At 40.3% G+C, this 15,000-nt stretch overlaps 3 protein-coding genes across 6 annotated transcripts in view; 2 read left to right on the forward strand and 1 right to left on the reverse strand.

The window, feature by feature from the left end:
• Positions 1-2,418: 2,418 nt before the first annotated feature.
• On the forward strand, positions 2,419-4,355 carry LOC113652466 (receptor-transporting protein 3-like). The gene is made up of 2 exons (XM_027161554.2): positions 2,419-2,658; positions 3,765-4,355. Exons 1-2 carry the CDS (start codon positions 2,516-2,518, stop codon positions 4,105-4,107), a joined length of 486 nt encoding a protein of 161 aa, XP_027017355.1. The 5' UTR covers positions 2,419-2,515; the 3' UTR covers positions 4,108-4,355.
• Positions 4,356-8,436: 4,081 nt separating this feature from the next.
• LOC113652488 (5-hydroxytryptamine receptor 3A-like) lies at positions 8,437-13,632 on the forward strand. The gene is made up of 8 exons (XM_047810153.1): positions 8,437-8,577; positions 8,702-8,746; positions 9,269-9,378; positions 9,610-9,779; positions 10,154-10,314; positions 10,665-10,875; positions 12,461-12,724; positions 12,966-13,632. Exons 1-8 carry the CDS (start codon positions 8,437-8,439, stop codon positions 13,187-13,189), a joined length of 1,326 nt encoding a protein of 441 aa, XP_047666109.1. The 3' UTR covers positions 13,190-13,632.
• Positions 13,633-14,857: 1,225 nt separating this feature from the next.
• Positions 14,858-15,000, reverse strand: part of rubcn (rubicon autophagy regulator) — a 14,360-nt gene continuing 14,217 nt past the window's right edge. For all 4 annotated transcript variants that reach the window (XM_047810292.1, XM_047810293.1, XM_047810294.1 and 1 more), the window contains one exon: positions 14,858-15,000. This exon is cut by the window's right edge and continues 734 nt beyond it. The gene's annotated coding sequence lies outside the window, so the exon portion shown is untranslated.

The following is a 15,000-nucleotide window of genomic DNA, read 5'->3' on the forward strand; positions in this document are numbered from 1 at the left end:
GTGTGTGTGTGTGTGTGTGTGTGTGTGTGTGTGTGTGTGTGTGTGTGTGTGTGTGTTTGTGTGTGTGTGTGTGTCTGGTTTTATGCCGAAATTTAGCTAGTGTCAGCTGCCTTGGTCATCACTAATCTTGGAAACAAATAACTGACTATTGAGGGTTTGAAAGTGTTTACACAGGAACAAGTCATGGCTTTGCTTCATAATTACAAGAAACTTAAGTCTGTGTTGTAAACATTCATTAGTCAATAGTTTGTCCAAATCTCTTGATCGATTTATCAACCATGTACTTTCAATTATAAGGAAAAACTGTAACTATTATAAAACACATTTATCATAAGGGGAAATACTGAGAGAGATAAATGTCAACCAAAGGTCAAAATTCCAACAAACACAGAGAGGGTTTGACTTCACTTGAATCCCTGTTATGACATCTACCCATATGTACAGTCACTGGATCCGGAAAAAAAACCTCACTGTGTCAGTGAGATTCAATAAAATGGAGCATTTCACATGTGTTTGCTACTATAATGAATCAACTTTGTAAGTTTTTCATGTTTCTATTTAATGAGTTTGACATAATCCTGCTATTTTTTCCCTATTTACTTTTTACTTTTTGTTAAACTCATATAGTGGAAATTCTGCTTTGAATTTAAATACATTAATAGAGTTGTAGAGACCGACTAAAAAAGCACAAAACAAGACAGTAGTCCACACAAGTGCTGGCCAATGTATCACAATATCAGAAATGATTAACAACAAGAATGTGGAATAACAAGATGATGGAAATGTTTGTCAGAGTTTCCAAAAATAATACCTGAGAGAGTCGCTAATAGCACATGAGGTTCCAGAGCTGCCATGGATGAAGTTAGGAGCAAACATGTTTGAACTTAACTTTTACCTCTTGCTGGTAAATAAACTGATGAATGATATCCAGACCTCTTTAACTTTATCTGACAAGACAGCTCATGCATTGATACAGTCTGTGTTTGTCAGACATGGTCTCCTGAAAACATACACACTGCAGCAGAGGCTTTTTGTTGTTTGTTTTGGGCTTTTCAATTACAATGACTAAGTTATATACACAAATTAGGAGTTTAGTTCATTCTCTGTGAGAAGTAAAAGATAATTTTCAATAGAGAAATACTACTAACCCCCACTGACAGGGTTTTAGACTAGAGGTTCCTAGGTCCTAGTCAAATAGTACTGTATGAAGAAGAGCTTTTCATTGAGACTACAATTAATTTTAATAAGTATTAAAATGGGGATGTCTGCTACATGCTACAAATGTAAATGTAAATAATAGCCATCCAAATCTCTTTTATAAACAAACAAACAAACAAAACATGGCAGATTGTTGTCCTTTAGATAGAAGAGTTTTTTAGTTTATTTTTCTGTTTTGTTTTTCCTACACACACCCACACACACATACACACACACACACACACACACGCACACACACACATATACACACACACACACACACACACACACACACACACACACACACACACACACACACACACACACACACACACACACACACACACACACACACACACACACACACACACACACACACATTTACATTTACATTTACATTTACATTTACAGCATTTGGCAGACGCCCTTATCCAGAGTGACGTACATAAGTGCTTAAATCTCTAACATTGAGTACATTAATGCTGGTTCACTAGGTTATATACTTAAGATACCATGAGTTTAAAACATTTGTTCAAAGTTACAATGAAAAAGTGTCAAAGGTTTTTTTTTTTGGTTTTTTTTTGCAAAAGATAAGGAAAGAAGTGCTAGTTGAAGTGTTTCCTGAATAATTAGGTCCACAACCACCGCTTGAAAATAGCCAGTGACTCAGCTGTCCAGACCTCTAGGGGAAGTTCGTTCCACCACCTTGGTGCCAGAACACCTCTGGCACCTTGGTGCCAGAAGTTTGAAGAGTCTTGTAGTATACTTGCCTCTTACCCTGAGAGATGGTGGAACCAGTCGAGCAGTGCTGGTAGATCGGAGGTTGCGGGGTGCAGTGCGAGGAATGATGAGGGCTTTGAGGTGGAACGTAACTTAATGTTACATCACACACACACACACACACACACACACACACACACACACACACACACACACACACACACACACACACACACACATACACACATTTACATTTAAATTTATGGCATTTGCCAGATGATCTTATCCAGAGCGACTTACATTTATCTCATTTATACAGATGAGCAATTGAGGGTCTTGCTCAGTGGCCCTGGGATTTGTGTGTGTGTGTGTGTGTGTGTGTGTGTGTGTGTGTGTGTGTGTGTGTGTGTGTGTGTGTGTGTGTGTGTGTGTGTGTGTGTGTGTGTGTGTGTGTGTGTGTGATGTAACATTAAGTTAAGTTTCTGTTTCCTTTCTCCAGAAAGAGCCTAGCATAAATACAGTAGGGAAGCAGTGACTCACAGAGAGAAAGACTGAGACAGACAGAGAGAGAGAGAGACTGAGTGAAACAGACAGTGTGATGGAAAACCAAAATTGGATGAGTGTGTTTAGGATGAGAGCAGAAAATCTTCAGGACCAGTGGACCCTCTACATGGATGACTCCATCCAACCACAAAGACCAGACCCGGGTTTCTATGAGTACATAAAAGGATCATATGCTCAGTAAGTCACACACATACATGCAGGATTCTTTGTACTTAGGGTATGTGTGTGTGTGTGTGTGTGTGTGTGTGTGTGTGTGTGTGTGTGTGTGTGTGTGTGTGTGTGTGTGTGTGTGTGTGTGTGTGTGTGTGTGTGTGTGTCTCTGTGTGTGTGTGTGTGTGTGTGTGTGTGTGTGTGTGTGTGTGTGTGTGTGTGTGTGTGTGTGTGTGTGTGTGTGTGTGTGTGTGTGTGTGTGTGTGTGTGTGTGTGTGTAATGAAATAATGTATTTACTCAGTATTATTTTAAATGAATGTTTAAATTGTTACCTCTAATGTATGTGTATATCTGATTTTATTCTGATGTTTAATGTGTCTTTGTTATGAACATTATGAGTTCTACAACTCAATCCATAATCCCAGTTACAACAACTGGATTTTTAGGTGGGGTTAAGTGTGGATTTTACATACCTTACAACGTAATTTATCTAAAATTATCTTTGAACTTGAATCTGTCATGACCTGGATAATAGTGATAGTAAAATGATAGTGAAATAATAATAGAATTCCTGTGTTAGGAGATTATGAGGTAATTGAAGTTTATATGTAAATACTGTAGTGTGTGTGTGTGTGTGTGTGTGTGTGTGTGTGTGTGTGTGTGTGTGTGTGTGTGTGTGTGTGTGTGTGTGTGTGTGTGTGTGTGTGGCTATGGGTGATGGATGTGGCAGCTTAGTTGTATTACCAATCAGAAGGTTGCGAGTTTGTGTCCACCAAGCTGCCCCTGTTGGGCCACTGAGCAAGGCCCTTAACCCTCAATTGCTCAGTTGTATAAAACAAGATTAAAAAAGAGTAAGATTTTCTGGATAATGGTGTATGCTGTAAATGGTATTGTTTTGGGGTAAGAAACATTGATTCACATAAGCAATAAACCTATTTCTCATTTTGGACTTAAATACCATAATTAGAAAAAATCACCTACTGAGAGGCAGTCTGGCATTGTTAAACAGGTCAGTGTTTATAAGGTGATTGTGTTTTGACTGTAATTTTAGGATCATAATCATGAATCTGTTTAAAACTCACAAGTTTTGAGTCACTTGTCTTCTCTCACCTTTAATCTCTCTGTTCTGCAGGTTTAGTTGTTCTGGGTGTGGCCGTTCGTGGCCCTCTAAGCGAGTGCTGGTGGTGTTTCATTTCTCGCGTGACGCGGCCAGAGGGCACGGCTCAGTTAAGGCACGCCGCTGTAAGCAGGAGTGTCGCCGCTGCAGTCATCCCAGGAAGGAGATGCCAACATTCAGTCAAGAAAACATTGATGTGATGGTAGAGAAACTAATAGAGAAAATTCAAATTCGGTGCTATGGACAGAACGCTGGAGAATTAAACCGAGTTTTAACCTTTAATGGTAATGTGAATGGGCCACATGAAAGTGGACACTGTGAGGCCTGTCAGCTGGGAATCTGCCAACAGGGCACATGAACCACACAGATGCCCCAGCTGGGTGTCAGTGATACTGTACTGTACCAATGATAGGGTAATGCACTGGAACCTCCAAACACACCCAAATTACCCTCCAACCCCCTCAGATGCACACATGCTTGTTTTATTTCAAGACAACATTATGTTAATTTAATCAAGGATATGCTTAATGAATACTAATGTAACACAAATGTACAAATATTTATTGTTGTTGGATAGAATAAAGAAATAAAGAAAGTGTTTGCTTACTTGAATAGTACATTTATACTTTATATTTACTTATAAAATGATTGCCATTTTCTGAGCAGACTTTTAAAGACACATCCATCTATCCCTCTGAACACAACACACGCCTCTTTGTCAGAAAACTGGGGTGTCTTAACAGGTAAAATACAGACCCACATGCAGGGTTAACGTAAAAGGGGGTTAATTTAGGGAAAGAAACGCTAGTGAACTGGAAACACAAAACACGGGAACACAGAGACAGGAAAACAGAAACAGAAACACAAGGACAGACAAGACAACTGGTATAAATAAAGGTGACAAAGACACATGACACAGATAAACAAAACCTGCCAGAATGTCCCCCTGGCAGGAAATAGTCACAGCCATACATGACACCTCTCTGTCCCACTCAAACACACACCTCTCTGTCCCACTCAAACACACACCTCTCTGTCCCATTCAAACACACACCTCTCTGTCCCACTCAAACACACACCTCTCTGTCCCACTCAAACACACACCTCTCTGTCCCATTCAAACACACACCTCTCTGTCCCATTCAAACACACACCTCTCTGTCCCATTCAAACACACACCTCTCTGTCCCACTCAAACACACACCTCTCTGTCCCACTCAAACACACACCTCTCTGTCCCACTCAAACACACACCTCTCTGTCCCACTCAAACACACACCTCTCTGTCCCACTCAAACACACACCTCTCTGTCCCATTCAAACACACACCTCTCTGTCCCATTCAAACACACACCTCTCTGTCCCACTCAAACACACACCTCTCTGTCCCACTCAAACACACACCTCTCTGTCCCACTCAAACACACACCTTTCTGTCTTACTCAAACACACACCTCTCTGTCCCATTCAAACACACACCTCTCTGTCCCATTCAAACACACACCTCTCTGTCCCACTCAAACACACACCTCTCTGTCTTCCTCAAACACACACCTCTCTGTCCCACTCAAACACACACCTCTCTGTCCCACTCAAACACACACCTCTCTGTCCCACTCAAACACACACCTCTCTGTCCCACTCAAACACACACCTCTCTGTCCCACTCAAACACACACCTCTCTGTCCCACTCAAACACACACCTCTCTGTCCCACTCAAACACACACCTCTCTGTCCCATTCAAACACACACCTCTGTGTCCCACTCAAACACACACCTCTCTGTCCCACTCAAACACACACCTCTCTGTCCCATTCAAACACACACCTCTCTGTCCCACTCAAACACACACCTCTCTGTCCCACTCAAACACACACCTTTCTGTCTTACTCAAACACACACCTCTCTGTCCCACTCAAACACACACCTCTCTGTCTTACTCAAACACACACCTCTCTGTCCCACTCAAACACACACCTCTCTGTCCCACTCAAGCACACACCTCTCTGTCCCACTCAAGCACACACCTCTCTGTCCCATTCAAACACACACCTCTCTGTCCCACTCAAACACACACCTCTCTGTCTTCCTCAAACACACACCTCTCTGTCCCACTCAAGCACACACCTCTCTGTCCCATTCAAACACACACCTCTCTGTCCCACTCAAACACACACCTCTCTGTCTTCCTCAAACACACACCTCTCTGTCCCACTCAAACACACACCTCTCTGTCCCACTCAAACACACACCTCTCTGTCCCACTCAAACACACACCTCTCTGTCCCATTCAAACACACACCTCTCTGTCCCATTCAAACACACACCTCTCTGTCCCACTCAAACACACACCTCTCTGTCTTCCTCAAACACACACCTCTCTGTCCCACTCAAACACACACCTCTCTGTCTTACTCAAACACACACCTCTCTGTCCCACTCAAGCACACACCTTTCTGTCCCACTCAAACACACACCTTTCTGTCTTACTCAAACACACACCTCTCTGTCCCATTCAAACACACACCTCTCTGTCTTACTCAAACACACACCTCTCTGTCCCACTCAAACACACACCTCTCTGTCCCACTCAAGCACACACCTCTCTGTCCCACTCAAGCACACACCTCTCTGTCCCATTCAAACACACACCTCTCTGTCCCACTCAAACACACACCTCTCTGTCTTACTCAAACACACACCTCTCTGTCCCACTCAAGCACACACCTCTCTGTCCCATTCAAACACACACCTCTCTGTCCCACTCAAACACACACCTCTCTGTCTTCCTCAAACACACACCTCTCTGTCCCACTCAAACACACACCTCTCTGTCCCACTCAAACACACACCTCTCTGTCCCATTCAAACACACACCTCTCTGTCCCATTCAAACACACACCTCTCTGTCTTACTCAAACACACACCTCTCTGTCCCACTCAAGCACACACCTCTCTGTCCCACTCAAACACACACTTCTCTGTCCCACTCAAACACACACCTCTCTGTCCCACTCAAACACACACCTCTCTGTCCCACTCAAACACACACCTCTCTGTCCCACTCAAACACACACCTCTCTGTGCCACTCAAACACACACCTCTCTGTCCCATTCAAACACACACCTCTCTGTCCCACTCAAACACACACCTCTCTGTCCCACTCAAACACACACCTCTCTGTCCCATTCAAACACACACCTCTCTGTCCCATTCAAACACACACCTCTCTGTCCCACTCAAACACACACCTCTCTGTCTTACTCAAACACACACCTCTCTGTCCCACTCAAACACACACCTCTCTGTCTTACTCAAACACACACCTCTCTGTCCCACTCAAACACACACCTCTCTGTCCCACTCAAACACACACCTCTCTGTCCCACTCAAACACACACCTCTCTGTCCCACTCAAACACACACCTCTCTGTCTTACTCAAACACACACCTCTCTTTTCTCAAAGAGAAATTGAGAGTATGGAGAATTTTATAAGAATTGATTTGCGTTAGGCCTAAAATGATTATGCAGTGTCGTCATGCTGTGATGCTGCTGTACATCTGTCCAGAGCAATATTGAGTACATGATTTTGGCAATGACATAAAAGAAAAGGTGTCCTTATTTTAATTTGTGATAAACAATAATTTAGAAGTGTGTGTAATAAAAGAGTGTATTAACTCCTGATTGTTATAGTTACTGTGACTGTCAAAGACACTCAAAGACACTATGACAATCTATGACAATACCTGTGAAATGTAAGAATAAATACTTTTGATATTTTTTTCCATAAGTTCAGGGCAATAATAATAATAATCATAAGAAGGAGAGTTTAAGTACAGCTAATTAAAGGTGTGAGATAGAAAAACGAAGCGACTCTCGCTTGAGTAGTACATTGATACTGTCGGCATAAACACACACGCCGAGTGATCATCGCAGGTGTTCAATAACATGCATATAAATGCAGGAACACACACTCAGTGGGATTTAACCTTTGGCTGTGCATCATGGGAAAAGTCAGGCTTCTGCTCTTGCTGATGCTTATCCTTATCACAGGTAATAAGGCTTTTTTTCTGATAAAACAAAAACATTTGTATTATTCTCATTTATTAAAAATATATTTTTCAACTATTGCGTTGTGAGTTGCTGAGGGAAATGTCTAGTAAAAATTATTATATTTTTTTATTATTATAATTATTATATATATATAAATTTTCTTTTTTTTATTTTGTGTGTGTGTGTGTGTGTGTGTGTGTGTGTGTGTGTGTGTGTGTGTGTGTGTGTGTGTGTGTGTGTGGAGAAATTTCACGTTTGAAAGTCACATTTCAGGATGAGATTTGCTCAGCTTTGATTCAGAAGTGTAGATCCTGCAGTTTAAATCAAATTAATGTGTAGCTCATTCCAAACATTTGCCTCATCTGTCTCAGTAACTTATTTGAACACAGTGTATTTAACTAAAATCAGAATAAACCACTCAGTATAAAAATAATTATTAATAAAGAATGAATCCTTTCTTATGAGTAATTTCTCTAAGTGATTTCTCTAAATGATGTCCTCTGTGTGTGTGTGTGTGTGTGTGTGTGTGTGTGTGTGTGTGTGTGTGTGTGTGTGTGTGTGTGTGTGTGTGTGTGTGTGTGTGTGTGTGTGTGTGTGTATTCCACAGCCTCAGCATGTGTATGTGAGTTAATGTGTAGGCCGGGTCACAGTGGACCAACTCATGAGTCTCTACAGGAAGTATTCGAGAGGAAGCCGTTCAGACCTGCTGTAAATCTGAGTAATCCCACCATTACCAATATCTCCTTCACACTCTATGCTGTGCTCGGAGTGGTACGTTTGTGTATGTCTGTGTGTGTGTGTGTGTGTGTGTGTGTGTGTGTGTGTGTGTGTGTGTGTGTGTGTGTGTGTGTGGTGACCCTGTTTCAACCTCTCTCTCTCTTTCTCTCTGTCTCAGAACGAGAAAACTCAGATCCTCACCACATTCCTCTGGCTGCGGTTGGTAAGGGCATGGCTGTGTTCCAAACCACGTGCATTTATATTATTTATCATTCCCATAAAACTAGCTAAATGTTGCTAAAATCTTCCACGATCCTATCTGCACTGAACCAGTGGAAACATCGTTCACCTGTAAAAATTGTTTTGCAGATAGTTCAGCTAGGATTAAGGGCTACTGTGTTTACCACACAGGAACGAATTAAGTGTATTAATGCTTTTTCTTTATTTATTTTATTTTATTGTATTCACTTTTGTTTTAATTTATCTATTCTTGATGCATACTAAAAACTTCTTAGTGGTCTTTTTATCTTGAACTCAACAGTGATCTTTTATGTGAGACCTGAAAGAACACTCATGCTTTCATTTTTCATAATCCTGGCAGTAAGCAAGCATACGGCTTATTTATAACAAGCTTACACTCTGTTAATTAAACTCTCAGTGCTCAAGGGAGTAATGACTAAAGAGTTGTTTAGGACACAGCCAGAGAGCACTTATGCGATTGTTGTTCTCTGTGTGTTTCCTACAGTACTGGTTCCATGAATTCCTGATCTGGGAACCTGAGGAGTGTGATGGGATCAGTAAGATCTCACTTCCAGTAAGCAACCTCTGGTCACCTGATGTCATCGTCTATGAGTTGTTAGTATTTGTTTTTCTTTCCACGTTTAATCAGCTCGTCTGTCTCACTCTCTGTCTCACTCTCAGAGTTAATGATGCGTCTTGCTCTCAGTGTTAATGATGCATCTTACTCTCTCACGCTCTTTATCTTTCTCGCAGTGTTAATGACCTCTCTCTCTCTCTCTCTCTCTCTCTCTCTCTCTCTCTCTCTCTCTCTCTCTCTCTCTCTCTCTCTCTCTGTCTTTCTTTCAGTGTGGATGATGATGTGTCTCAGGCTTGTCCATATGTTTATGTTAACCACACGGGTCACATTCGTTATGACCGTATGCTGAGACTCGTCACAGCGTGTAACCTGCAGATCTTCAGTTTCCCATTTGACGTTCAGAATTGCACCTTTACCTTTGGCTCCTACATGCACACAAGTAACTCACTTCATCTACACTTCATCTACCCTTCATATACACTTCATATATACTTCATCACACTTAATGTGCACTTTATCCACACTTTATCAACATCATTAGCCTTAAAGCACATCAAGAACTGTTCCGGTACCATATGTAAAGATGTAAAATGTTCGAGTGTACGTGTTGTTTTTGTGTTGTTAAAGGTGTTCATGTTGTTCACCATGTTTGATGAGTTTATGGTGTTCATTGGGTTTGTATCAATCCTCTGCACTTATCAAGGTGATATTCAGTTCATGTTATCATTGCTCCTGTATACGGTGCCCATCTGATCTCCTCAAAAATGTGAACATTCCCCTGTGGGTGTGTCTGTGTGTGTGTGTGTTTTGCAGTTCGAGATGTGAGAGTGAAATCTGCTCTCCCATTTGAGCAGATGTCGAAGAACTCACAGCGTTATCTGGAGGCCAGTGGAGAGTGGGATCTGGTGGCGATTTTGGGAGAAGAAGGAATTCTCAAGTTCGGTATTGACGAGTGGGACATCATCACCTTCTGGGTGAGAGACATAAACACACATTTAATAGTATCCCAGTTAATAGGGTGTGGCCTTACCATGTACTTGTCTGTCCCAGTGAGTTTTAAACTGTATCATACTTCATTATTATCTACTTAGATCAACCACCATCTTCACATTTCATTACTCATCTCAGTTTGAGAAAATGAAGCAGCTTAATAGACATAAACATTGAATCTGTTTCAGTGTTCAACTAATGAACTGTTTAATAATGAGGTTCAGAGAAGTAAAGGGAGACTTGACTGTAATTCACACACTACTTCTCACACACATTCGTCATTTCCTAATGTGTGTGTGTGTGTGTGTCTGTGTGTGTGTGTGTGTGTGTGTAGGTGGTGATAAAGCGTCGGCCAATCCTGTACGTGGTGAATTTGCTCATCCCGAGCTCCTTCCTCATGATCATTGATATCCTGTCCTTCTATTTGCCGCCTCACAGTGTTGATCGTGCCTCATTTAAGATGACGCTGATCCTCGGTTACACTGTTTTCCTGCTCATCATGAATGACCTGCTGCCAAGCACAGCCAATGGCACACCAATCATCGGTGAACTGATGCTAGCGTTAAATATTGTTGAATATTTCTATTGTCGCCTTGATTCCCAATGAAGCTAGAGAGAGGCACAGGCTCCGTGTGACCCGAGAAGTTCGGATAAGCGGTAGAAAATGAATGAATGAATGAATGAATGAATGAATGAATGAATTTATATTGTCAAATTGTTAATAGGTTACTGATCTCAGCAAGTGAGACCTCAGAACCATACAACAGTTAGTGTTTGGAAGCGAAGTGATTTTCTAAATAATGAATCCATAAAGAACAACTCAATTAATGAAGGGTTTTCTGCTTTAGACTTAAACCTCCTGGTGGTCCAGTGGCAGGTTCCCATACTCTCGGTGTGGCCCAGGTTTCGATTTATGGGCAGAAAGCTAATACAGCCACTGAAGGTTTAACTCTCAGTGCCAGTCCCAAACCTGGATAAAATGGGGGGTTGTGTCAGGAAGGGGATCTGATGTAAAACTTGTGCCAAATCAAATATGTGGAACACATGATCCACTTAAAGTTCTGCTTTAGCCTTAAAGTTATATACATTTTTTCCACATCCCTGTCCAAACAAACAACATTTTTTTCCACATCATGTCCAAACAAAAATAACAAAAAAAAATTTTGTTTCATAAAAAAGCCAAACTCCAACATCTGTAAATCTCCAATGGCTCCATCTATATAAGAGAACAATCCATCAGGCATTGGAGAACACACACAGTGTAGGGATGGAGTATGACTTGGAATGTGAATTGAAGTGTTGATGTTTTTGGCTTTAGTAAACATTTCAGCTTCAGAAGACCTTAATCATGCTTTTTCAGAAATCTGTGCCATTTATAGCCTTTAAATCTTGCAGACCCGTTAACCCAGACACAGCAGGTGGACTTTTAGCTCTAAACTAACCTCTTAGCTTCTCCAACCATAGGAAAAGCTCTATCCACTGGCCACAACATACAACAACGAAAAAAATATATATACTTAAAACTTTATGAGATTCACTTAAAGAATCTCTGAGCTGAGCAGGCTGAGGTTGTGTGTTAGTGTTCCTCTGGGTTTGGTGAATTATTAAAATAATTTTAAGGTAAATAAAGAAGATGTATATTTATACAGTTTAAAGCCATTAGAGCTGCTGTCATCATGTATATTTGTGAAATTCACATATGATAAAAAATCTTTCAGTGACTTTCAGTGATCATTTCTTTACAGCAGCCTCTTTAATGATTCCTGTGATTATTCTTCTTGGTCATGTGATGTTGCGAGACAAGTTTTTCTGTAAACTTACACAGAATTCATTGCTGCACACAATGACAGTTTCCTCTTGATACCTCTTCCTCTTTTTTCCTCTCTTCATTCTACATGAAGGATGAAGCTCTTTAATTAAACAGAAACAATAAATTACATTCAATTATGTTTTTTTTCTACATATTTTAATGAAACAGCCTCATTCTGAATTACTGGCCCTGTTGATTTATTTAAAAACCCAAACTGAGTTAAGCTGATTTGTTTCATCAACACAATTCATTTTATTTGATTTTGTTGTTGTAGTTATTATTATTATGTAATTGATTGCTTTTATCCTCTGTCCATTCAGGTATTTACTTCTCTGTCTGTTTGGCTATGATGGTCATAAGTCTGCTGGAGACCGTCATCATCACCAACGTTCTCCATCACAACTCCATGAAATACCATCCGGTTCCACAGTGGGTCAGATTAGTCGTGCTGAAATACATCGCTCGCTTCATCTGTTACAGTGATCCAGACATCACACACACACAGAGGAAAATACTGGACCAAGGAGACATCTGGAGCACACAACGCACGCAGATCGACATACCACAACTCTCACATGCTAATGGTGAGTCTCACAATATCAAAACACACTCACCAATGCTACATGACACACACCTGCAGTCACACCTAAAGAATACATGCGAAGCTAAGAAAAAACACACTTATCTTTCACTGCACACATTGTTATTATTATTATTATTATTATTATTATTATTATTATTATTATTATTATTATTATTATTATTATTATCATCTTAGTTCAAAATTTGCCTTAGCTAGATAAAATTGTGTGTGTGTGTCGGCAGCAGGTATGTCCTCCCAGTCTGTCCCCGAGCTGGTGGAGATCAGCGAGTGTGTGCGTGCGATTCGTGCTCACCTCACCATGTTGCAACGAGAAGAAGCTCTGCAGGATGAGTGGTGTCACGTCGGCTACGTCCTCGACTTCCTGCTATTCCGTGTCTACCTAATGCTCATCACCTGCTATGCCTTTGTCATCATCTTCATGTGGTGCATCTGGATGTACCAGTGACACACACTTACCGTCCTTATCTGTAATCTCACTTTTTAACAAGTTCTAAATTAGCTGAATGTCTCATTTACGTATCTTCTCACAAATTTAACATTTTAATATTTAAGGTCTTTTATGTTGAATAGCTGTACTACTCTGACACCTCCCACACACACACACACACTACACTTACCACACCCCTACTACCCTGATCATATACCTAGTACCTCAACCACACACCAACTCCCTGATTGCACCCCTACTACCCTGAACACACCTCTATTGCTCCGTCCACTCCCCAGTAACCTTTAAGTAACCTTAAGTGGGGGTAAATATATATATCTGTATATATATATTGTTGTTGTTGTATGTTTCTTCATGTTGGTGTAAAATCATACTATACAAACTCTGTTATGCAGCTGCAGGTTACACTGTCATGATGTCTTTATAGATTTGATTTTAAATAAAATACACAGCATATAGAAAACATGACTTTGTGATTTGGCCTTTACTGTTACCTTGTTTAGTTCTGTTTCTGTTTCTTATGTTTAAATAAAGCTCCTGAAAAGCACATGCATATTCATGAGCTTAGAATAAGAGACTTGCTCTTTACGATGTTATCCAGCTGATTTCATTGGAGAGCATCGGTTAGCTTGGGAACAGAGTTGGAGTAGACAACAATCTGATCTCCCATTCGGTCCCGGTTCGCAACTATGAACAATCAACTTTTCTTTTCCTCACATGTTGCTAATGTGATATGCTCATGTCAGTTTTTATTCATCCTTGTTTTGAGACTGGACTACATGAACTCACTGCTGGCAGGTCTACATATGAACGCAATTCATTCTATGATCCAAAATGATCCAAAATGCAGCTGCATGACGTAAGTTCTCACATCCTACCCCACTGCTGCGCTTACCTCACTGGTTCCCAGTACCTGCACGCATCAGATTCAAAACACTGATGCTGACCTACAAAGCCAAACATGGACCAGCTCTCTCTTACCCCAAAGCTCTTATCACTCCTCACACTGCACCTCCCTCCAATCTACCAGCACTGCTCTACTGGTCCCATCATCTCTCAGGGTAAGAGGTAGGTATACAGCAACTCTTTTCTGTTCTGGCACCGAGGTGGTGGAATGAACTTCTCCTGGATGTCCGAAGAGCTGAGTCACTGATTATCTTCAAATGACAAGTGAAGCCCTACTAACTTCCTGGAACACTTAAACTCTTATTTTTTCCATTTATTTATATATTATTTAAAAAAAATTTAAATAAAAAAAATAGGTCAATAGTATCCTAAATCTATAAAGTGTGTTAATATATTCTTTCATAGAAACTTCCAAACACTTTTGTAAATCGCTCTGGATAAGGGCCATAATGCCATAAATATAGATATGTTTTCTTAATACTCCATCTGATTTTATTGCTATACTGTAAATCTTTTTTTTTATTTAACAAACATGCTGTAAGCTATAGATTTACAGTGACCAATGATGTAAAACACTGTTATGCTAATAAATTACAAAAAAAATGTTAAATATCTAAAACACTCATACAAGTATGTCAGTGAAATAACATTTACATAAATCTAAAATTTTTAGTGTTTAGAAAAAAAATTCAAATACTCTTATAGCTCATCCACAGGACAAAAACTTACATCTTAGAGATTTAGAAACAGACACAATGAAACAATTTGATTGTCTTTAATAATAAATTTATATATGACATTTCATTTTCATATACAGTTTCTCAGTAGTGCATTTGAATCTTAAGTTTTTTAAGATAAAAGTAAATTAGGTTAAAGTGAACAGAATCAGAAGTGATATGGGG

Source organism: Tachysurus fulvidraco, chromosome 2 (assembly GCF_022655615.1).
Source record: "Tachysurus fulvidraco isolate hzauxx_2018 chromosome 2, HZAU_PFXX_2.0, whole genome shotgun sequence".
In the NCBI taxonomy this organism is placed as follows: domain Eukaryota; kingdom Metazoa; phylum Chordata; class Actinopteri; order Siluriformes; family Bagridae; genus Tachysurus; species Tachysurus fulvidraco.

Bases quoted from the DNA above. Each gene is read 5' to 3' on its own strand.
- LOC113652488 (XM_047810153.1), top strand. From the start codon at position 8,437: ATGTGTAGGCCGGGTCACAGTGGACCAACTCATGAGTCTCTACAGGAA. The intron at 8,578-8,701 runs GTACGTTTGTGT...TCTCTGTCTCAG, and splicing joins TCTATGCTGTGCTCGGAGTG to AACGAGAAAACTCAGATCCT. The intron at 10,315-10,664 runs GTGAGAGACATA...GTGTGTGTGTAG, and splicing joins GGGACATCATCACCTTCTGG to GTGGTGATAAAGCGTCGGCC.
- LOC113652466 (XM_027161554.2), top strand. From the start codon at position 2,516: ATGGAAAACCAAAATTGGATGAGTGTGTTTAGGATGAGAGCAGAAAAT. The intron at 2,659-3,764 runs GTAAGTCACACA...TCTGTTCTGCAG, and splicing joins ATAAAAGGATCATATGCTCA to GTTTAGTTGTTCTGGGTGTG.